This window comes from Carcharhinus amblyrhynchos, chromosome 6 (genome assembly GCF_965287045.1).
Source record: "Carcharhinus amblyrhynchos chromosome 6, sCarAmb.v2.hapA, whole genome shotgun sequence".
Classification (NCBI taxonomy): Eukaryota; Metazoa; Chordata; class Chondrichthyes; order Carcharhiniformes; family Carcharhinidae; genus Carcharhinus; species Carcharhinus amblyrhynchos.
In genome coordinates, this window is record NC_137329.1 from 81,954,827 (window position 1) to 81,980,017 (window position 25,191).

The window sequence follows — 25,191 nt, forward strand, 5'->3', positions numbered from 1 at the left end:
AACAAAATAGACTAAACTATGATTTTGTAACATTTTTGTAGTGCAACTATCCCTGGGTTACAGAGACACAGGGGCAACAGCTCTCCAATACCTCAGCCACTTGGTCACTCGCTCTTTGGAAATTTACACAATGATTGTCAGCAGAAGAAGTGATTTTGGGAGTACCATATCTGAGCCAATCCCATCAACATCCCAATGTTCACTGGCTTGTTTCCAGCAAGAGCGATTGGATTGCAGTCAGGAACATCAAACTTGCTGGAGTGGCCCATTCCAAATCAGTAAACTCAACACAAAGCAGAAGTAATAATTCATCTTCAAATACACGTTTCTACTTACCTCTGTGAGAGGTTCCAACACATATGCATAAAATGGCCGTGCATATGCAAAGACGGGGAGAGCATAATCCTTTCTTGCTATGGAGGCTAATCTGATAGCTTCTTTCAGTCGGTAATGGACAAATTTCAGGGCATTTGGGCTTGACTTCAAATCAAGTTGTAGATAGATTGAAGGATAGAGAGCGCCACTTTCTTTCCATAACCAGAGTAACTTGTCATTGCGTTTGTACTCAATTGCAGGACACTTGCCATTATATTTCTTTGGGTCTTTCCGATAGTGATGATTATAGCAGTCTGGAAAGAGATAGAACCCCCAGAGACCTTCGGGTCTAATCTGCTCTGCTAATCCCAATGTTTTATTCATAAATTTCTGTCCTGCATTTTCATATTCTTTCCTGGCTTCTAATTTAATTTGCTTGTCAGTCCAGCCAGGGTGAAGCTTTCTCACAATCTGTATGGACTTTTTCCGATAGATATTTTTGAGCCCCCAGTTTCGGACCCACAAAGGTCTCCAATCTTCCCAGTCAATCACCCCAAGACCGCTGAAGTCTTCAACTGGAATGTATTTCTCAATGTCAGTCCTGGCTTTGTTCAAGTGTTCTTGAAGGCTATTATTCTGAGGGATGCCCCCATTGATGGGAATCTTTCTTTTGTTGAAGTAAGGATACTTGCCCAGATGATTGTGGTAAAATATGGTAATGGCTGACCCACTGAGCGTCTCATTGGAGTTTGAAAAGATATCAAAAACACTGAGGTCCAGGTCCACCTTGTACTTAAGCCTGCACTGCTCAGTGGGGGCATTCCACACAACAATAAATGGGTTCTGTGGAAGCACAGGAGATTTTGCTTGCTTAAAGTATTGGCCACGTGTCATCTGTAATACGAATAGAAGCATCAGCTTTCTTCCAAACAACGTCTTAGGAATGGCTGCAACCCCCATGACTCTCAGCTTTCAATCAGATGGCATTTAACGAACGTCTCCCTGAAAGGTGAAAGATTGATTTTCAATTTGTTTATACTGCCAAGCAGTGATGTAAGTATTAAGAATACAAGAATACAGTCATGAATATAGCGTCGTTAGCTCACAGACATAAATGTTGAAGGCCTAGCAGTATAACGCAAGAAACTATCAGGAATTGCCATCCTGTGCTCTTTCAACCACAGTAGGTCACCGTATTTCAAATGTCTATTACAGCTTTCACAGATCTTACAGCTTATTTTCAAAGTATATTTTGGACTATTTCTTTGGTTTGATTTATTTTGCTATCATTTGCAGTTTCTACTGGAAACTTAACTCGGCCAGTCACATTGCAGTCACAGTTAGGCAAAGTAGTCATTATTGGTATCAGCAGGACATTGTTCATGTTAAATAATCACTGTAAATATCATAGAATCATAGAAACCCTACAGTGCAGAAGAAGGTCATTCGGCCTAATGATCCTACACCAACAACAATTCCACACAGGCCATATCCCCGTAACTGCACTTATTTACCCTGCTAATCCCCCTGACATTAAGGGACAATTTTCTATGGCCAATCAACCTAACCTACACGTCTTTGGAGTGGGAGAAAACTGGAGCACTCGGATAAACCCTCACAGACATGGGGCGAACATACAATCTCCACACAGACAGTCACCTGAGGCCAGAATTGAGCCTGGGCCCCTGGTGCTTTGAGCAGCAGTGCTAACCACTGTTCCAACATGCCTTCCTAATATGTTTAGCCTTTTAAAAGATATTTTGCTCTGTAATAATTGAACCATTTATTTTATTGATTAACAATTGTGCTCCCAAGATAAGATCATGTTGCAGAACATCCAATCACTCGAAAATGATGGTCAGGAAGAGACCAGCTGGTTTCTCAAATCTCTTCCACGCTGATGTTTGCCGGAGCATCGTGACTTTGCAGTCTCCACCACCATTTCCACCCCCCACCTTAACCCCACCCTCCACAACCACGAAAATCTCCTCTGAAAGGCAAAATCAAAATCAGAGAAGACCCCAAGGCCAGTAACAGAAAGAGTATCCTGGAATATTTATCTCCAACCCCTCGGGTAATATAAAAATAAATAGGGCCAGTGATAACAAGCGAGGATAAATATAAGAATGCAGAAGAGTTGCATACTGCCAGAATAGGCAGACTAAAAGGGACTATGGAGAGAATTGGCAAAAAAAATTAATAAAAAGGCTTCCTGTCAGCATGTTAGGAGTAATATTATAATTAAAATGTGGAACATAGGCTACTAAGACAGTGAGAGGATGGTAGAAATACTATTAACTCAATACTTTCAGTGTACCTAGCGTCACAGTAATGTGATGTGTGTGATATTAATCTGTAATTTCATCAGCTGATCAAACATACATTGAATTATTGAAAAAGGACTTTTAAAAAAGGACTTAAGATGGCCACCAGAAGTCACCTGCCGATGTCAAGCACTACTTCAAAAGGATTTACTTGTGCTGGATGTCACATTTGCATTTCTATAAGGCTACCTCCCAAGCAGAGACAGAGGCTGGAATCTTACCACCCCGTCCACCACAGGAATTGGAGCGGGCAAAGGGTGGACCATGCTAAGGTCTGTTGACCTCGTGCAGGATTTTATGGTTTCAGGATGAGCGAGGCCATAATATCCCACCCAGAAAGTCTATCAGGGTGATAAGTTCTTTTCCTAGCTCATCAGGATGGACAATGAATCATTCAGAAGCTAATGGCTGGGACATTACAAGGCATGGGACAATGGCCAGATATGTTTCGACATGAGCTAAGCAAATGTCTTCTGAAATCATTACAGGGAGAGAGGTTATGTGACTGATTTACTCATTTTCTGAATGTCTTTTATTACAGCATGCAAGCTGCTAAGCATACTTGGGAAGGGGCCTGCCCATGGGGCAGTAATACTTTTCCTCTCCACATTTCCCTTGAGTTCAAAGCCATATCGCTTTTCTAATTTAAGATCCAACACAGAGACAGAGACTTTTTCTCCAAACATGTCACAACAGTTGATTACAGCCCCAAATTACTTATGAGCATTTTGAACTTTTTAAAGGAAATCATTTGTTTTTTAAAAAAAGAATACAAGCAAAGATACTGACCAAAAGATGGCTGATGATATGCAGTGACCACTTTCTGGAAAATTCCTATATGGAAAGTCATACTTCTTTAAACAGAGATCTGAAAGAGAGAAAGGAAGGGTGCAAAATACTGACCCTGTGGTTGTGGAGACAATGGAGACTGATTGTTATATCTCAGCAGACATCTGAAATCCATCCAGAAGAGAAAATACTGGAAAATCTCAGCAGGTCTGGCACCATCAATAAGAGAAAAGAGCTGAGCTTTCAAGTCCAGGTGACCCTTTGTCAAAGCTTTGACACTTTGAGTTTTAACAAAGGATCATCTGGACTCAAAACATCAGCTTTTTTCTCTACTTACAGATACTGCCATATATGCTGAGATTTTCCAGCACTTTGTCTTTTGGTTTCAGATTCCAGCATCCGCAGTAATTTGCTTTTATCTGAAATTCACCTCCTGTTGAGTTAAATCTCAGAATGCGGAAATGGTCTGAGTTAAAAGAGAAAAAACTGGGTGAAATGCAGCTTTTTTTTTCCCTTTCGGAAATACACAGGGAAATAGATCTGGGTGTACTGGTATGTTAGTCTATGAGCTACACAGAAATAAGAAGGGACAGCAGTCAGTCACTGCAACAAAATGAATAGCAAGTGAAGGGTCCTACTTGCAGTTTATGTAGGAAAGCTCGGCAAAAGCTAGCATCAAAAGGAAATCAAGCAGCCCCTTCAGCTACTCTGCAGAAATACACCGTTTCTCCAAACTAGCTGCTAAACTTCCAAAATCAACTCTACCAAAACCAGCTAACTTAATGGCTGCAGCATAACATCATCTGTACTCATAGACAAGCCAAAGACTGAATCAATAAGAATGGAAACAGGAGAGGGCAGTCATACCCAGCTGAATAATAACTTTAATGTTGTCACAGTCGTATAAAATATCATAGGGCATAGGATGTATGAGTACATGTCAATAAATGGCTGAGTCTGACTGACTCGCAGCACACATCAGAGTCAGCATAATTTATCAGCCGTGGATTTTTCTGGGAACATAATTACTACAATGAAACTCTTAGGTAACCCTGGCAACATGTGGACACTGATCAAAAAGAGGAAAGAAATCTGGGGAGGCAAGTAAGTTTCAGATAGGAATTCCACGATGTAGAATCTAGGCAAGTGAACGTACATGTGCCATGGAGCAAAGAAACTCGCAAATGTGCAGCAAGCTATAATTGGAGCAGTGCAGAGATCTCTGAGGTTTGTAGAGCTGGAGATGATCACAGATGCGGAGGCCATGGCGGGAATTATCTGCCTTTAAGTAACATGTACATCCATTGGGGTTTGTTTCACATTGGTGCCTGCCTACACAATGGATTCACCTTTGGAAAGAAGACAAAGTGAATCTTTTTAAAGTACTGTGAAACACGAGAACTCTTGCCAAAGCATCCCACAATAGATTTACTGTTACTAATTTAGTGGTGGAGAAAGATTTTCACTCATAATGATCATTTGGTGAACCAGTGCAGGCACAATGGGCCAAATGTCTTCCTCTGCACCATAATAGTTCTGTAATGTTTTTAATATTTAATGATTAAAGCTTAGAGACTAAAGTTAAAGAGAGTTTGGGAATTGAAATACTTCCACATGTTATGCTACAACTTCCAAAAGGTTAGCTTTCTCACCTGTGGTTGACAGAGCACCCAACCAAGTTTAGAATACACACAGTAAATGCGGATGCTCTTAGCCAACTGCCCTTGCAAGAAAGTATCACATGTACACCAGTATCACAACAAATCATCATAGCATTAAATGTTTTACACACATTACCAGTCTCAGCGAAGCAGATCAGGAACTGAATCAATCGAGATACATTCCTGTCCAAAGTGAGAGACAAAATACTTATAGGATGGGTAAGAGAACTAGGTCCAAAGAAATTAAAACATTCTTTACCCACAAGAATGAATTGAGATGTCAGGATGGTATCAAACTCCAGTGAATAAGAATAGCGCTTCCTGTACCATGCAGGGAGCTGCTCCTAGCTGAATTAAACAGCACTCAGCATGGCATCTCTAAGATGAAGATGTTCACCAAGAGTTATGTGGTGGTTTGATATTGATGCTGTATTCAAGAAGTTAGCCAAGCACTGTCAACGGTGCCTACTGCAACAAAGGTTGCCTGCTACAATTCCACTGCACCCTTGGGAATGACCTGGCCAGCCATGGGTACAGTCTATCTCGATTACATTGGTCTATTTCTTGTATTTGCTGCATACTCTAAATAAGGTGAAGTCACCTACATTGCATGTTACCATCGAAAGTTTACACCAATACTTTCCAACTCATGGATTATCTGAAGCCAAGGTATCAGACAATAGAGCCATATTCACAAGTGCTGAGTTTCACAATGGTCAATGGAATTAAACACATTCGAACTGCACCTTACCACCCAGCATCAAACAGACTAGCCAAGAGAGATGTCTAAACTTTCAGACCTGGCCAAAAGAAATTGTCAGGAGGAACCTTGGAGACTAAAATCTCATGATTCCTTCTCAGCTATCACACCATTCACCATGCAACAATGGGAGTTCCACCAGGAGAAATGATCATGAGATGTCCTCATGTTTCCAAATTTGCCTGGGAGGATAGAAGTCAGCCAAAGTAATCAGAGAGCAAGCCATAGTTCACATACTATAGCACAATCAGTTATGGTAAATGAAGACATAAACATGAGAAACTTCGGTGGTGGATCAAGTCGGATCCCTGGGATTAGCATCTCCAAGTCTGGATCCTTTCATACCAAGTGGACATGGAGTAATGGATTGTTCACAAACATGTGGATCATTTGAGGAATAGAGAGATGCTCCAACAATCAGGAAGCTGCCAACAAGAAGTGTTTGATAATATGTAAGCACCGAAGCATCTAATCAATCTACATAACTGATGAAAGCAAGTAGTGATGAACTGTCTGTGCCAGAAGAGGTACCCATTATTGCATTTCCTGATAATGTTGATCCAGTGGAAACATCTCAGATAATAGGATTAGACCTCACCATAAGGAACAGAAAAACCCCTCAAAGACTCAATTCCAAAGATGCGCAGGTTAGGTTGATTGGGCTTGCTAAATTGACCGTAGATGCATAGGTTAGAGAATTAGTGGGTAAAACATGTTCGGATATGGGGGTAGGGCCTGGGTGGGATTGTGGTCGGTGCAGACTCGATGGGCCAAATGGCTTATTTCTGTAATGTAGGGTTTCTATGATCTATTCTATTTCTATTCTTATATTGTCCAACTCATGCACATAATATTCATCAGGACTGAGTGAATGAGTTATTTAAGATTGTGTGAAGGATTTAAAGGGGGAGGGATGTCTTGATTGTCCCTTTAAGAGCAATACAGCAGGCGAAGGGCCACTTGGCCTGTGTGAGCAATTGGGACTCACCCCATGATATGAAAAGCTTCATAGGCAAAGAGATATTTTGGGGAGCTGGCTACAGCCATGAGGCTGTCTTCTTATTAATAAATGCCTTTTATGTTTGTAATGAGTTCCCTGAAAGTGCATCTTTACAGACTCCTTCTCCTCCTTTTCAGAACCAAGTAGGGTTCTTGTGCTCACTTTCCACCCAACTAGCCTCAGCAGTCAAAGGATCATTCTCTGCCATTCCCACTAACTCTAACACAATGTTACCACAAAACACATCTTCCCCTCATCCCTCCTTGCTAGCATTCCACAGGGACTCTTCCTCCCCATGACACCCTGGTCCTATTCTCCATCATGCCCAACTCCCCATCCCCTCTCCACAACACCTTCCCTTGCAATTGCAGAAGGGGCAATTCCTGCCCCTTTACCCTCCTCACTATTCAAGGCCCCAAATACTCCTTTCAGGTTAAGCAGTGTTTCACTTGCACTTCCCTCAATTTGGTTTATGGTATTCGTTTCTCCCAATGTGGCCACCTCTATATTGGGGACTCTAAGTGCAGACTAGGTGACTGCTTTGCGGATCACCTCCACTCAGCCTGCAAGCATGTTCCTAACCTTCCTGTTGCTGCCATTTTAACTCAGCATTTTGCTCTCGTGACCACATGTCCATCCTTGGCCTGCTGCAAGGCTTGACTGAAGCCTAGTGCAGGCTGGAGGAGCAGCATCTCATCTTCTAGCTGTTCAAACTTCGAACTTTTGGCAGCTTTAAATTGTGATCTTTCTACTCCATTTAAAACCCCTTTTAAAAAATATCGCATCTATGTATTGTCTCAGAGCAAACCACCATCCCACTCATACCAGGACACCTGTATTTTGTTCATAAAATTGTTACACTTTGTTGCAATCTCTCACAGCTACACTTCAAAATTTAACACATTTTACCTCTGTTCAATTCTGACAAAAAAGCCAAAAGGACTTGAAATGGTGACTCAGTTTTCTCTCATTACAGATGCTTTGCGACCTGCTGGGGTTGATTCTCCCATCCGGCTACGTTAATTTATTAGCACAGCGGGTCGGGAGATTTTGGCAGGGCCAGATTAGCGCAGTCCGTACTTAGCGTCCAGCTCTGAGCACCTTTCCCTGCACCAGTTGTCTTGTACTCTCAGCTCCCTGCGGGAAATAGACACAGAGCTGTATTAGATATGCAGAGGGGGATTTTAATGTTATTTAAATGTGATTAGTGGGCCCGAGACTAAAGACACCGGGCCCGCTTGCATCACCACCCCCCCATCCCCGCCAGAGTGCTTCACTCCAGTGGGGTTTACAGTAGTTCCCCACTTTCGGGAGCTGGACGCCCAACCCTGCTGGAATGAAGGAGAGCAATCAAAGCCCCTTGAGGGTCGGGTGTGTGCCACCTGTGCCCCTTGGCACCACTCAAGGGCTAAGGTGCCAATGCCCAGGGGGCACGTTGGCAGTGCCAAGGAACGGGGCATATGGGACTGGGGCTAGTGGGGCGCTCAGTGGGGAGAGGGGGAGGATCCATCCCACTGCCACTCTGCACCGGGATTGGTGGAGGAAGGAGAGAGTCCAGTGACCGGGGTAGGCTGGGGGTCATCCAGCTGGGGTTTTGGGACTGTGGAGGTGGGGATCTGGAGATGGGGACTGGCCAGGAATGGTTGGGATGCCAGCAATTGAGCCATTGGGGGTGCAGAGTTCTGGGAATGTAGGGATCGCGGGGCTGGCCAGCAATCGAGTTGGCAAGCAATCAGAAGGCCAGCAATGGGGGGGGAGGAACCACAGCATATGTGTTGTTCTCAGGGTTGACAGATTGGAACATGTGCAATGGCCTGTTCAGCACTATGCTGCTGGCCTCTCAGGCGGGAATAGGCCCTGCCCCCTAGTTTTAAATTATAGTCACACTGGAGGCCTCTGCAGTGCAAAGACTGTGGGAGATTCTTCTCTTAACTCCCACTGGAAAAAAAAACAGCATGAATTACTCCAGTTTTCACGCAAATTTGACACTCAGAATTTTTTAGGGAGAATTCCAGCCGTTGAGTTTTTCCAGCTTCCTCTGTTGCAATATTGATTTTAAATTTTAATTCGTTCTTCAGTTGAATTGAACCTACAAATGACATTGTTTCAAAAATGGTGCAAAAAGTTCTTCCAATTCTCTCCCTTCCTAAACCAAAACTATTTTAACAAATTTTTTGTCCTCCAGAAAGGGTGGCACTTTAAATTATTTTTCAAAGCCAAGCATGCTCAAAATAGCTGCAAGCAACCATTGATTTTGTTATTACCACATCTGCTAATTCAGAACTGGGCACCTAATTATGGGATCATGTTTTACACCATTTGTCACAGGTAAAGTGCCCAGTAATCTATCATTTGAAGCAATTTTTTCTGCATCTGCTGAAAGCTGCAGATTTATGATCCAAAGGCACTTGGTTATATGTTCCATACTTGTGTTCCAAGCATATGGTTTTTGAAAATACAAATTGCTTGTTTTTCTTTTTCTGCCAGGATTAAAAAAAAACCCTGGGACCTTATCCAGACCATGGGATTAAAAAAAAAAAATCTGACCAGGCTGTTGTAATACGCACAAGTTCACATTTCACTGAGCAGAATAGAAACAGACACAATACCATGGGGAGCACGAAAGATTCCATTCCCTGTCGATTCATACCAACCTATGACTTTTCAAGTGTTTCTCAGGTAAAACATCGAAATGCAAATACCTGTTCTGAAACAATAACTGCAGCAGACGTGAACTAATAGAATTTTTCCGGACTATACATTCAGAGAGGTATTGCCAGGGTGCAGCATGGTGGCACTGTTGTTAGCATTGCTGTTTCACAGCACCAGGGATCTGGCTTGGGTCACTGTCTATGTGGGGTTTGCACATTCTCCCTGTGCCTGCGTGAGTTTCCTTTGGGTGCTCCAGTTTTCGCTCACAGTCCAAAGACGTGCAGTTTAGGTGAATTGGCCAATGCTAATTTCTCCCTTAGTGTACCTGAACGGGCACCGGACTGTGGTGACTAGGGGATTTTCACAGTAACTTCATTGCAGTGTGAATATAAGCCTACTTGTAATTAATAAATAAACTTTACCAAGCACAGGAAAAAAAGACAATTCTGCACTCAACATACACTGATCGAATCGCTGTACTCCCTCCATCTTTCTTCCTCTCTCTCTTTCTTAGAATTGTTGTGCCCGGTTTGCATAGTGACCATCGTGAGAAGAGAAACTGATTGCAAACTAAGGTTTTCAAAAAAACGTGGGAATCTGTTCAATACACCTAAGCCCTGGAGGACAGCTGAATAAAATGGCAGCAATAATGACCCACAACATCGAGATTCCTTTGGAACAGCTAACCCAGGAAGCAAGTCATTTACATTATGCGGGGACAGGGAGTAGAGAGCATTATTCGGCCCACTGCTGCCCAAGGCCTGTATGAAATTTCCAGACAACCTGTAAATGAACAAAAAGCACACCCTTCCATTCAAATGTAAGGTTGCTTAAATATTTAAATCACTGATTGCAGTTTTCTAGTGTAACTGGATGGAGGCATTTAAGTGGATCTCTGGAGGCTATCATAAATGGAGGAAAGGATGAATCTGTCGCCAGTCTGTCTCTCTAAGTCAGGTTTATTTCCATGACTATGAAGTCAAGGCACAGATTCCTCTTGTTTCCACCAACACCCAGTATGAACTGGTTTTTTGCAATGAGTCCCTAATCCTTCCCCAATTAGAGGAAAGCTGCTTTTAAGTTCCAGTTTAAAGTGTGCAGTCTATTGCAACTCAATTTCAACATTAACAGGATGCCCATGAAAGATGCTCAAAGAAATGTTTCAATTTTATTTTTGTGACACCAGGAGGAGCAAGAGTGCTCTATGTGTGGGTCTGTGGAAAAATTTGAATTTCCTGGTAAACTGCGCATGTACCTCCGCCTGGACCATCTCCTTCCCAGGCTCAAGCTGCCACTGGTTCCTACGGACAGTAAGTTTACCTTCACTGATGATATTTACAGTTTTGTGCCTTACTTGATGCTGGGTTTGGACAGGCAGGCACAAATTAAACATTTGTGACAGAAAGAGCAATTGAATTGTACAACTTAAAAAGTAGAAGGAATGCACACACAATTAAGTTATGACAAAAACACTAAGTTACAAGGAGTATGTGACATACTAATCCGCTGTCCAATAAATTAAAATTACAAAGAGAAGCTACAAAGGTCATATCTAAGTTCATAATCCTGGAGACACAGCCTCATATTTGTTTAGCCTGTTTCTCAGAAATATAATTCTCACTATTGGCACTAAGAATATGCATTCCACTGCTCTAGTGAAGTTTAACATTCCCCAAAGCACCATTGGGAAATATGACGATATAATTAAGTGATAAACCAGGCAACCTGGACTCCTTTCCTTGCCTGTTGTGCTCATCTCTAAAAATGATCCAATTACAGAGTAAAAGGAAGGTTTATCAACACAACCAAAGCAGTAGATGAGCGTAGCAACCTTGAAAGCCACAGTGGGAATGATTCAGTTCATTATAGCCACTCATCTCTCCACACAGTTCAAGACTCAATTTGATAACCCCTTGTACAATACATGCAAGCATCCAAAGCTTGTCTACGGCACATCTATTATTTACTAAGAAAGTGTAAGCAGGCTGAACTTCTTGAAGTTTAAAGAAATCTTTAAAAAATAAAATGAGTCCACAAATGAAATATATTTCTTGCTCAACATCTTCAAGTGTGCTGAAAATCCTTTGTTCACACCGAGATATTTTGACAGTTTTTGGAAAGTCTTGTCTTTGGAAAGTCTTGTTCGCACCAAAGCAAACTGGCCACTTACTTTCATCTCAGTCTCTGTTTTAGACCTCTTGAAATGGATCTTGTCTCATGCTTCCCATTTTATTGATGTTCAGACTGTATCACAGCCATGTCAACTCAATTTACTATATTTTGTTTCTTGTTCCCATAAAGGGTAATCAAGCCAAAACATTGGCTGAAATCTTCCAGCCCATCACTCTGGCAATATTATGGCCCACGAGCTATTAAAATCTCCATTGACTGGATTGGAAGATCCTGCCAGCATGAAGGGCTAGAAAATTCCAACCATTGAATCTCTTTCTCTCTCTCTATTGAGAGAGTATTTACAGCCTTTTCCATTTATTAAGGGTTGCTTATTTGGTTCATATCAATTAAATCTTCAATGATTTACAACTTCCACCATGACAAATACTACAGGGAGTTTGATTTAAACAAAAATACCTTCCAACAGTTAAAGCTCCAAATGATGGAAGGAAAAGAAAGTTGCAAGATAGAGCGAGAGTGAAAAACAGGAGTACTAGTAAGAGCCAAAGACAATTAATTTAATTTTGAACTTAAATAAATCGAAAGACTGCAACACAAAACAAATATACACACTCCTTTTAAATATCATGTTACATGTGCTCTAGCTGATGCTTCATCCTGAGCCATGTTCTTAGCAGAGGGATTAAAATGAGCGCTGGTTTCTTTTTTCCCTTTTATGGCTGGCACAGACAGATGCATTGAGCTGAACTGCCTCTTTCTGCAACCTAACTTTTCAATAGCTCTGTGAATACAAGGACACAGTGCCCTCAGAGAGGAAAACCAAAACTTTTTATATCTACATTTGAAGGTCCTATTTTGTTTTTATTTTACTTTTCATCTTTTATGTGTCCCTAGATTTCATTCATTCTATTTAGTTTGCTTCTTTAAAACTTATCTTAATATTGTCAGCTAGTCAATGAACAACTTCAGATGACAGACAAACTTTGCGCTTTGAGCAAATTTCTTTTTATTATTGTCATATTGTTTCTTGCATGCTATACAGACAAAGCATACTATTTATAGAGAAGGAAAGGAGAGAGTGCAGAATGTAGTGCTACATTCATAGCTAGGGTGTAGAGAAAGATCAATTTACTATGAGGTAGATCCATTAAAAAGTTTGATGGCAGCAGGGGAGAAGCCATTTTTGAGTTGGTTGGTACGTGCCCTCAGACTTTTATATCTTTTTCTTGACGGAAGAAGGTGAAAGAGAATATGTCTGTGGTGTGTAGTGTCCTTAATTATGCTAGCTGCTTTGCCGAGGCAGTGGGAAGTGTAGACAAGAGTCAGTGGGTGGGAGGCTGGTTTTCATGACAGACCGAGCTTCATTCAAGACCCTTTGTAGTTTCTTACGGACTCGGCAGAACAGGAGCCATATCAAGCTGTGATACCTATGATGCATCTGTAGAAGGTGGTGAAAGTCGTAACAGACATGCCAAATTTCCTTCTGAGAAAGTAGAGGCATCAATGGGCTTTCTTAACTATAGCATTGGCATGAGTGCACAGTTGTGCAAAATGCAACCCCTCCACAGGTGCAATTGACATCGCATCTCTATTAGAGCACTTCAAAGGGGTCTGCTCTCAACTGAAGCTTCTGACCAGGAGAAAGGAAAATCTCCGCTACAGAATGGACTGCTATAATGATTTAAAATCCTGCCGGGTGACCGGGAAGCATAGAGGTTAAAGTGACCTGGCCACTTCAGGTCACTTTAAGAGGGCTTTTCACAGCTGACAGACAGGAATGCAGATGTTGAACACAGGGCTGCCTGAGATCAGCATGCCACTGTCGATCTTTAGGTCTGCCAGGGCTAGAAGGGGCATTCCAGCCTTGAGACCCTCATCTGAGGGGAGAATAGTGAGGTCAATTCTTTGTCCCCAGCCTAAGCCCACCCATGTTGAAGGATCCTTCCCAACTTGGGAACTGCTGAGGGGCAAATGGCCGCTGGACCTACCTCCTCGAACCCCCACAGGGCCCAAGGCCACAGGCCAGTGTGTCAGTGACTGGATGCCAGGGACAGTGCACCATTGGCACTGCCAACGCACATGGTCTGAATGGGGGAACCTGAAGTGGGCAAAATTGGAGGGGCCTGAGATGGGAGGAGGGCTGAATGGGGGGACTGAGGCAGAAGGGCGTCTCTGTTGGAGGTCTGGAGTGGGGTGGGGTGGGGGGTTCGTTCTGATTGGGTCACCCTCATGCCTGCATGGTATGTGGGGAGTGGTTATCTGTTATTTGTGGGTGTGGAGGAAAGATTGCTCTTTTGGTGAGGGGTCAGTGGTGCTCCTTTGCCAGCGGGACAGGGCACTATTTCACTCTTTGCGGAGAGCGACTGAGAGTGGAGATCAGGGCACCCTTTAAAACAGCGCCTCAATCTCTGAACAGTGATGGGTCTAGCCAGTTTAGTCCCCCCAAAATGGGCACATTTGCATTTCCCAAGTAGGTGCATCCCACCCGACAGATGCTGCCAACGTGAGCTGGAAACATTCTTGTTTTCCCACCAGCGAAGGCATTTAGCCTGAAAATGGGAGAACTCCACCCAAAAATGTTAACTGTTTCTCCCTCAAATGTTGCCAGACCTGCTCAGTAATTCAGCACTTTCTGTTTTTATATTAGGGATTTATAAAGTCAGGTTTTACCAACTTCCAGCTGATGAATCGGCCAAAAAAAAACCCCTCGTCTTCCTCACAAATCTGAGAAAAATAGCCATTGTTTCTTTAAGAAAATTCTGACTTGGAAATACATTGCATTTGTGATTTTTTGCTATCATGAATTTCCTGCATCATTTGGACCCGATTTACAGCAGAGAGAATTTGATCTTCTTAGAATGCAGCTCCCACATTCATCGAATGACAGCAGAAACTAGTTTCTTATTTTCTAGCACGGTGTGGAGCAAGGACAGCTGCGCATTGAACAATTACTGACAGGTGGCCTGAATACTGACTGTCGCTTGAAGACTGGGATGATGCAGCATGTCATATTTTCGGGAATGATTTCCTCAGTAATTACGTACAGTGCATGTCCCTGTGGGGAAGGCCCCCCCTCTCTGGACTGGATAGATGACATCATCTGTCTCTCCCTCAGGTAATTAACTGTACCCAAAGCTAAAATAAGAATCAGGCCTTCCAACATTAGTCCTCCTCTGAGTTCAAGTGGTATCATCTGAATGTCTCAGAAAACTGTGCCAATTGCTTTTAGTCTTGGCATCATGTATGGGAACAGAAAAATTTCACACGAGGGAGGTGAATGAGTTACGTTCTAGCAACAATTTGATGTCTATATTCCATTGTAATTGACTCAAGAAACATTTCTGTTGTCACCATTTGATTTGCAATTTATGCTTCTCCACTTTTCAACTTGTGTTTTTCTCTTGAGCAGGTAAAATTTGATACATTGTTTTTGAAATAGCATCTACAATAAATGAATCTGATCTCTACTCTGTAAATACATACAAACCAATTGAATTCAATTTACAACAATTAGCTATATTTTCTCTTTCTATAAAGGGGGAGATTTTCCAGCATAAGACTCAAATATCAAATTCTTGCCAACATTAAAGGCAGGTGCAACTTGTGATTACCAAATAGCAAAGTATATGGTGGGAACCTTCATCCCAACAGTAAAAGGTGGGCACACTGCTAGCAAATGTATGCCTATGAATAAAAATTGGGGACAACATGGTGGCACAGCGGTTAACACTGCTGTCTCCCAGCACTAAGGACCTGGGTTCAATTCCCAGCTTGGGTCACTGTCTATGCGGAGTCTGCATGTTTTCCCCATGTCTATATGGGTTTCCTCCAGGTGCTCTGGTTTCCTCCCACAGTCTGAAAGACATGCTGGTTGGGTGCATTGGCCATGCTAAATTCCCTCTCAGTGTACTTGAACAGGCTGTGGAGTGTGCCGACTAGGGGACTTTTACAATAACTTCATTGCAGTGTTAATTATAGCTTACTTGCGATACTAATAAATAAATTTTAAACCTAAACATTTAAAACTTATTTCATCATGTCATCTCTAATTAACTGTGAAAGCCAGATTGAAGAGACAAGATTCATAATTCACAACACAAGTCAGGTTGATAAGAGTCAAATTAGATAGTCACTTTTAAAAATAAGGAGTTGCTCATTTAAAGATGGGGATGAGGAGAATTTTTTTCTCACAGAGGGTTGTGTGTCTCTGGAACTCTCTCCCTCAAAAGACAGTGGAAGCAGAGTCTTTGAATATTTTTAATGCTGAGCAAGATAGATTCTTGATTAAAAAGGGAATGAAAGCTTATTGGGGATAGGTAGGAAGTGGGATTGAAGTTAAAATCAGATAAACCACAAATTTATCAAATGGTAGAGCAGGCTTACGGGACCAAGTGGCCTATTTCTGCTCTGAATTCATATGTTCATATCAAATACTAAATTAATAGTGATGATTCATTGACTTCTGGCCTGCTTACCATATGACGATAAACAACCAGAAGGAGAATACAAGGCGTAGTCAAGCAGAGACAGGTCTTTTTGCAGGGTTAGATTCCATCTGTTAAATAAGTTCATCTTTGCCTGATGCTGAAAACAGCATTTGCACGGTGTCCTTTATGTTATGGAATAATGATAATAGTCATAATATTTTGATCACTCTCAAACAGGAAAACAATGGAGGTTTAATTTTAAAAAGTTAATGAAGAAAGTTAGAATGTTTCACAAGAAGGCCAATTTTCAAGGTTTGAACTACAACCATAGAATTACCTCACAAGTACCAAGACATTTCCAGTTGAACATTTTGGCCTTCTTTCACTCAGCAGGGTGAGTTTCACTCCAGATGAAATTTCTATAAGCTTTACAGCAGAATTGTCCAAAAATAAAGACAGTCTATCAGTAGTATTCTTTAAACTAACTATACAAGAGGCAAGGACAAGAATACGCTGAAGGAAAGAAAAAAGAAAAAATTATAAGAATAAAACAAAGAAAATAGGAGGACAGAGGGATGATGAACGCAAAAACAAAATGGCAAATCTAGTAAACCTAAAAAATCCAAATATTGACAAAAATTATCTGCTAACAGGTAACTATTGCTGACTTCTGTACATGGTTTCCTGCATGTCCTTGATAATTACCAAATTAATAAAAGGCAAGAGTTAAAATCAGAAGTTTAACTATTACTATGTCTAGTGCACCAACGTGATGTCTCATATACGGTCGTTGGTAGCATTGTCTCTGAATGAGATATTGTGGATTCAAATCCTACTCCTGAATGCACATAACATAAATGATTTTTTAAAAAGTTTTACTCCATTTTTAAAGCCACAAAGTCAATGCGAGAGTGGACCTGACATGCCCAAATCTTGCTTGCTCCAAACACCAAATTAAAATTTAATCCAATTCTTGGTGCTCATAGAGAGATATATAAGATTCAAGCTGACAAAATAAGACATTGCAGCTTATCTTGTGCTTGATCTTAGTCAAAGGCTGATAATTAGTATTACAATGGAGTGCTGAATGGACACTGCAATTTTGGAGGTGCCAGCAGTCAGATGAGACATGCCCTGTCTACCCTATCATTGTGGGAGTAAAAGATGCCATCACATTATTCTGAAGAAAAGCAAGGGAGTAGTCCCCTGTGTCCTGCCAATATTTATCCCTCAACAGATACCTGGTGATTAAGCACCTAGCTGTTTGTGGGAGTTGCTGTGCACTCATTTGCATATTCCCCACAAGGCAATAGTGATTGCATTTCAAAGGTGGATTAATTGGCTATGAAGAGCTTTAGGTCATTTCCTTAAGCATGTGTTTGTGAGTGTTTAGAACTTTAAAAACATCACACTGGAGTTACCGAAGTATTAGAAAAAGGGAAGCATTATTGGTCACTGGATTAACTGCTATGCAGGATAGTTAGAGTCCTGGGGGAATCTTGTTGTTTGTCCACAATCTTGCGCAATGCCATTTCCAGAACATGTGAACAGGCTAGCTCTTTCTGTCTGAGGGAAATTTTCCAGCACAAGACTTGGACATCAAAATCCTGCCAACATTAAGGCAAGCATTATACTTTCTTGCCAAATATGTGTTGCTGGCGGGAACCTGCACCATTAACAGGAAAGAGTGGGCATTCTGCTCTCAAATTTATGTCTTCTGGAAGCAATGGACATGAAAAGTTCTTCAGGATGTTTGATTTTACGGTTCATATGTTTTAGGGATATAACTTTTAGTTTGGAATTGCAATTTTTGAATAGAGGATAAACTAAAAGAAAATAAATCACAGCAAGTCCACACATCATTCACCTCCACACTCACTGGTTTGAGGGGGTGGCCCTTGTTTATTTACTAGGGTCATAGTGGGAAATATGGAAGCTAAACAATGGCAACCTCACAGAAACAGGGGACACAATTTTACCACTCATTCATGCCAGGTTCCCACTGCAGCGAAGATGGAAAATTTGGTTTCAAGTCAAATTCACTGCACTGAGATGGGAAAAACCCACTGGCATGAACAGTCAGAAAATTCCAGCCAGGGTGTCTACAGCTATCTCAGTAAGGGGTTGAAATTATTTACATGGTTTCCCAGAACCAAAGGAAGGTTTTGGGAGTTGTTGAACCATTTATGACACTGAGCAAATGTCCTCCTTACAATACTTTAATCTGCCACCTTCAGCCATGCCCGCTTGCTCTGGATGGGTGGTCTTTCCCCATGCTGCTAAGAACAGGATACCTTAATGATTTCCACCACCTCTAGCACCACTTCAATGGCAACATAACTGAATCATGTGGTTGACATGCCATCAATAGAGTAAAACTAACCTGTCTCACGACAGTCTAACCCAAGTTCATGTTCTCTGGTATCATAGGATCATAGAATCCCTACAGTGCAGAAAGAGGTCATTGGGTCCATTGAGCCTGCACATGACGACAATCCCACCCAGACCCCATAACTCCATGCATTTACCCTGCTAGTCCCCCTGACACTAATGGGCAATTTAGTGTGGCCAGTTCACCTAATCCACAAATCTCTGGACAATGAGAGGAAACCGGAGCACCCAGAGGAAATCCACGCAAACACAGGGAGAATGTCTGTCTGGAGTTTGCACAGTCACCTGAGGCCAGAATTGAACTTGAGTCCCTGTCACTATGATCAATAAACTTGTTGGACTTTAACCTGGTGTTGTGAGACTTCTTACTGTGTTTATCCCAGTCCAACGCCGGCATCTCCACATCATGACACACTGAGGCAGCAGTGCTAACCACTGTGCCACCGTGTCGTCAAACACTTGGTGAAATCTACTTCCCAATGATTGGAAGAGTCAATAGCGATGGTTTAAAATCAATCTTTGCCTGGTCTTTGCTTTTCTTGCTCTCACTTCTCCCTGTCACAGCATTTCAATATGACAACCAAACGATAGCTGAAGGACAGGTTTGGACATAAACTACCTTTAATTGGCTGCCAAACCTGTCCTCCAGCCAATCAGAGCCAACCTTCAGGAAAATTGCAGCTTGTGACTCAGAGAGGGGCCGGCACCCAGAAATGCTGATGTGGAGCTGTTGGCGTTGGACTGGAATAACACAATTAAGAAGTCTCATAGCACCAGATTAAAGTCCAATAGGTTTATTTGGTAGCAAAAGGCGCTAGATTTTGGAGCACTTGCTGCCCCTTTGTCACTCACCTGATGAAGTGGGGAGCAAGCGCTCCAAACCTACTGGCTTTTGCTACCAAATAAACCTGTTGGACTTTAACCCAGAAATGCTGCCAATGTCGGAACTCCAAAGTTCCACAAGAAGATTGAACGCAGCGAAAAGAAACTGTCCCAATAACTCAATAAATTAGTCCTGTAAATAGCTGACGCATAAAGACCAAGAAATTCCCAACTCCCAGCCTGTGCAGAATTGACGAATCCCAGGTAGGTAGGAGAATGGAATATTACAATTGGTTTCAGTCCTTTAATTACAATGGGACTAGAGTTTCCCGATTGTCATCCAGTGAGATTTGGATATCAACCAGGAAAAAGAAATTTTTAGACCACCAAATTAGAAAATATATATTTCTTAGAAGACTATAGGATATACAAATAGATGTAGGTTAGATGGAGGATGGACTAAACTGTGAGTGATGGAAGACACTGTCAGTGTTAAGTGATGGAATTAAATTATTGCTTTTAGCTCTGAATTTGCTCTGACTTGACACAGTGAAAATCATTATAGGGACTATATTGAAGCTTCAGAGGGGCAAATTAATCAGAATGCTGGTATGAGAACATACAAATTAGTTAAAAGGTTTGTAAATTTAAGACCAGAACAGGGCAGATTAAGAGATAATAACGTGATTTTACCATCGCGTTGTGCCCATTTTCAGGTGCGATGCAGTGGTTAAGTGGGTCGTAAAGTGCTTAGTGTGATTGGTGTCAGTTTTCGTGACTGTCGCCATTTTACAAGCACTGGATTTCCAGCACAGTCAGCCTTTCACCGGAAATAGGTGCGAGGCAGGTGAATGTATGGAAATTTATTTAAATGTTGTTTAATGAGTCCGGCCCTCAATCGTCCAGGCTCAGCTGCCCTGACATCACTGGGAAATGTTCTCACCAACGAGGAATAGGCATAGAATCATAGAGCCCTACAGTACAGAAAGAGGCCCTTTGGCCCATCGAGTCTGCACCGAACACAATCTCATCTAGGCCCTACCCCCATATCCCTACATATTATACCCATTAATCCCTCTAACCTACACATCCCTGGACACTAAGGGGCAATTTCTTCACATGGCCAATCAACCTAACCTGCACATCTTTGGACTGTGGGAGGAAACCAGAGTGCCTGGAGGAAACCCATGCAGACACGAGGAGAATGTGCAAACTCCACACAGACAGTGACCCAAGCCAGGAGTCGAGCCCAGGACCCTGGAGCTGTGAAGCAACAGTGCTAACCACTGTGCTACCGTGCCGCCCAATACTCTCCAAGAATGGGGAGCAGTTGACTTGACCTTATCGGTGGAACTGGAGGTCATTCAGTCCTCCAGATAGGCCAAAAGCAAGGGAGGTGGGGGTGCCCCTTGTGCATGACCAGACTGGCACTCGGGCAATGCCCACTGGGCAGTGCTGGGGGCGGGGCCAGTGGGGCAGGGCTAATTGAGGCAGGGCTAATGGGGGCAGGGGGACCCGCTGCCACTCTGCAACAATCGGTGAGGGGGAGGGAGAGAGAGGGGGCCCACTGCCACTTTGCAGTAATTGGTGGGGGAAGTCAGTGAGACAACGATCAGTAGGGGAGGGGGGACCGATGATTGGTCTGGGCAGCAGCAGGATCAGCAAGGGCTATATCTCGGGCTATGGGCCCCTGCGATTGCAGGGTGGAGCTGCTGCAGGCTGCCTGCACTTGCAGGGGACTGATAGCTCTCTCTTCTCTATCAGACCCCTGCCACTGCTAATGTGCGTGTGCAGCATCAGAGGCCTGCACATGCGCACTAGCTCCCTCTGTAGGCTTTCGGGTGCATTAAGCCCTGCCTACAGGCTTCTGCAGCGAGCAATAGCTCACTCAGAATTTTGCAGGCAGTGTGCGTATTGGGGAGCCTGAAAACACACCCAAAGGCAGATCTGAAACTCTTGCAGTTTCAAGTCCACACAGTACTTAGAAATAAAACGGTAAAATCGACCCTATATGTTGGAAAGGTTCCAAATTGGGACAGGATGTATAGGAGTCGTATTTGGCAGCAAGAAAAGCCCCTTTGCATGGAATGTTGAGACAATGGGATTCACTTCCAGTATTTATTTTTGAAACAGAAAGGTCAACTTTCAAAATTAATTCACAGGGTTGGATGCTTCTGGTCAGGCAAGTATTTGTTGACCAACCTTAATTACCCTCGAGAATGGGTGAGTGAATCCCAAACTAGGGGAGTAATGTTTTAAAATTACGATTGCCATTTTAATATAGGTATGAGTTTTCTTCATGTCAAGAGGGTTATGCGACTTTGAAACTTTCTGCCTCAGAAGGTGGTGGAGACGGGAGTTACTGAATATTTTTAAAGTGGAAGTAGATAAGATTCTTGTTAGACAAGTGAATCAGATGTTATCGGAGGTGAAAGAAAATGTGAAATTTGAAACACAAGCAGAGCAGCCATGTTCTTATTGAATGGCAAAGCAGGCTCGAGGAGCTGAAAGGCCTAATCCTACTCCTATTTCATATGTTCTTGTAGACAACTGAGCGGCTTTTTAGAATATATTTCAGAGGGCAATAAAATTACATTACTGTGGGTCTTCAGAATTCAGATTGGGTAGAATAATTAAGTTAAAGGAAATAACGCAAGCAGGGCAGATAAATGTGAGTAGGAGTTTTTGCTGGCATGGTGAGTTACCAACAGGGACAGACTGGCCTGAGTGGCTATTTCCATGCTGTAATATCTGTGTATTTCTGTCAGATCTGCTGCAAGTATATATGTATGGCACTAGGACAGTACAGTGGTGTAGTAATACACTGCTACCTCATGGCACCAGGGACCTGGGTTCAATTGGGCCTTGGCTGACTGTGTGAAGTTTGCATGTGTTCCCCAAGTCTGTGTGGGTTTCTTCCAGGTGCTCCGGTTTCTTCCCACAATCCAATGATGTGCAAGTTAGGTAGATTAGCCTTGATAAATGCACAGGGTTATTGGGATAGGGCGGAGGGGAGGGCCTGAGTTGGTGCAGACCCAATGGGCTGGATGGCTTCTTTCTGCACTGTAGGGATTCTATGGTTCTATGTAAATGCAAGGATATAATTCTGTTTGGCTGTGATATGCACCGTGGACAAATCATCTTCTTTTGTTCACTGTGAAGTTTTCACATGAACAATAATCAGTTAATCAAAAGATGATCGGCACCAGTCAGGTCAACCTCCAAAAAAGAGTTAAAACCTTCAGGGAGAGGAGGGAAGAAAAAATTGCCAGAAAATATTGGCAAGAGGAAATAAACAGAGAGGAAATCAAGGTCGCCAATTACAAATGAAATAGAAATCACATGGCTTGACTTAAAAAAATATTTTTCACTGACTTTATTAAACAGTAATTGCAGCAAATTAGTACAAGTACAGTAGTTTCTTTTGTCCCGTTTGGCCCACAGAACAGTCATGTTTATTTGTATTGTGGTCATATTGCATTAATGGCTTTAAAGGCAATTGTGTCATGGGCATTATTTAAAATTTACCCTTTGATACCTTCAATTCTTTTGCAACTTATTTCCCTAGTAACCTAATTCATGTATTTTTTTATTAGCCTTATGTTTTCTGGCCTTACCCGATTATGCAGATGAAGCGAAGAAATAGGAGTAGGCAAAAAGATCTTCTTGTATGCTATCTCCCAAGACATATATTAGAACTCCGTCTAAAATAGGGTTTGATAGTTTGATAAATCTGTATTTTAGCTACTTTTGAGCTCTGGAATGCATAAACACCACCACAACCATTGCCTCTGCATGTATAATATGAACAAGCAAGGAGGGAAAAGCACATTCCTTAATAGGATGTGGATGTTGCTGGCAAGATCAGCATTGACTGCCCATCCTCAATTGCCTTTGAGATGGTGACCCACCTTCCTGAACCACTGCAGTCCATAAATGTATCTGTGGCTTCAACTGTACCTGAATGTCCAATTAAATAATACCACTTGTTAAAAAATAAAATCTATTTAAATTAACCTGAACAACTTTACTGATCAACATGTATGCCTCTAGTTTTAGTTCCCCATACACTGTGTGTTTTATTTAACTGACAGTCAGTGATTTATCATATTACTTTCCTAGTATTATTCATAAATTCAATAACAGCAAAGCCCAAATACTTAAAATGCAAGAAGTCCACCAATTGTTATCCGAGTGCTGATTGATGGTTTCATTTAATATTAGTAGTCTGCTGGTTCTGTTTTTGGCTTTACAAACATAAGGATTGGTTTTGCAATTTGAAATTACCTTCTGTGGTTAAGACAAACTGATTTGAGACAGTTGGTCTCACCACCAAAGTCAAATCTCAAACTGGTGTTGATTTGATTCCAGTTACAGTGAACACTTTGCATCGGTACAAAAAAAGTTTACTTCTCAACAACACAAAATTTGTACGTGGTCTGTCAGCAGCTGAAGATCAGTGAAACCTCGGTCTACATTCATACAATTCAAAGATTTTCAGATCTTACCATAATCAACCAGCGTTCAGGGGATCTTCTCCAAAAGGAGAGTTCCTGCAGGTCTGAGCTGTCTTTTTTCAATGGGAACGTTAAGGGAATGCTTTATGTGAAGTAAATGACACTCTGGTTTGAAATAATTGCACTCCTCAGGTGTTTTTTGATGCAAATTGATGTTAATTTGTTAATTGAAAATCAGAAAAGTCTGAGTGGACAGCCAACTGTTTAACAGCTCATCTCATAACAATTTGACTGCAATTAATTTCAAAGCTTTGCCTCACTATAAAAGCAAAATTAATTCACTGTAATACAAAATGGGCAGTCTATTCTGTTCTGTAAGTCTTACATTGAGTATTATCTGTTGAGAAACAGGAATAGTAATCATGGTCACAATCACAGAGCTAACATCACTATCTTAAGCAATCAAGCTTAATACAAACAGTTCAAAGATTTATTGGTCTTACCATTCATTCACCAGATCTCCTCTGAAAATCCCTGCATGTCTGGAGCTGTTTTAACACATTGTTATGCTCCACCTTATGGGAGTGTTTTATGCAAAGTAAGTACTGACACATACTACGTTCCCCAAGGGTCTTTAATTTGAATTGATACTGTTTCATCAAGGAGAAGACATTGTAGCTAAACATGCTATAGATGACCACTTGATTCACAGTCCAGGAACAATGGATTTGCAGTTAACGACCCTGTGTGAGAATTTGTTATTTGACTGGAGGGCCAACAAAATAAAAAGCAAAACATTCCCTAGTGGGAAGGAGGCAAAATATTATCAGGAACCATTCCATCATAACCATTGCTTCTTGGCCTTTTGGCTAAGATCAAGTGTAATGTCAGCATGCTTTGCTTGTTTGAAGTCATTAGGTTACATTTTAGCTTCAGTTGAAGCAATTTTTAGAAGCGGCATCTTGGCCTTTTGGCTAAGATGCAAATGAGATCAAGCCTTGGAGAAGGAGCTATACCTACTCCAATCAGCTTGGATCATGTAGATCAAGCCCAAGACAGGAGGTGAAAGCCCTATTTTGTCAGCTTGGATTGGGAATGTCTCAACTTGTTGAGATTCTGAATTGGATCACTTAACCACCACTCAGTTAGTAGCAAGTGCGACAAAGGTAGTTTGCGACCAAAGAATTGGAGTGGTGGGGTTTGAAGGAAAGTGTCTAGATACTTTTTTGAAATAGTACAAACACCAGAATGGGCCTTGTGCAGATAATCTCACAAATGAGCAAAAAGACAGATAGATCATAGTTATTAAACTAAAAAAAGTTCAACAACAATCCAGTCATCCCTAAGCATGAGATTAAGTCACAACTTCAAGTCATTTGGAAAATTCCTGTATATTATAATATGTCAGTCACTCAAAAAGAAAGATTACTACCTGAAAGTTCAGTCCAAAGTTTCTGCCT

The 25,191-nt window shown here is 41.9% G+C and overlaps 1 protein-coding gene and 1 non-coding gene across 2 annotated transcripts in view; one reads left to right on the forward strand and one right to left on the reverse strand.

Annotated features, from left to right (window-relative positions):
* Positions 1 to 24,298, reverse strand: part of hyal6 (hyaluronoglucosaminidase 6) — a 38,754-nt gene extending 14,456 nt beyond the window's left edge. The window contains exons 1-2 of the mRNA XM_080191675.1: positions 24,235 to 24,298; positions 337 to 1,317 (exon numbers count right to left, since the gene is read on the reverse strand). Of these exons, the coding sequence (XP_080047801.1) occupies positions 337 to 1,275 (939 nt within the window). The 5' untranslated portion in view covers positions 1,276 to 1,317; positions 24,235 to 24,298. The remainder of the gene's footprint in view (positions 1 to 336; positions 1,318 to 24,234) is intronic.
* Positions 24,299 to 24,580: 282 nt separating this feature from the next.
* On the forward strand, positions 24,581 to 24,779 carry LOC145344674 (U2 spliceosomal RNA). Its single transcript, XR_013886958.1, has one exon. It is a non-coding gene; the product is annotated as a U2 spliceosomal RNA (small nuclear RNA).
* Positions 24,780 to 25,191: the final 412 nt, after the last annotated feature.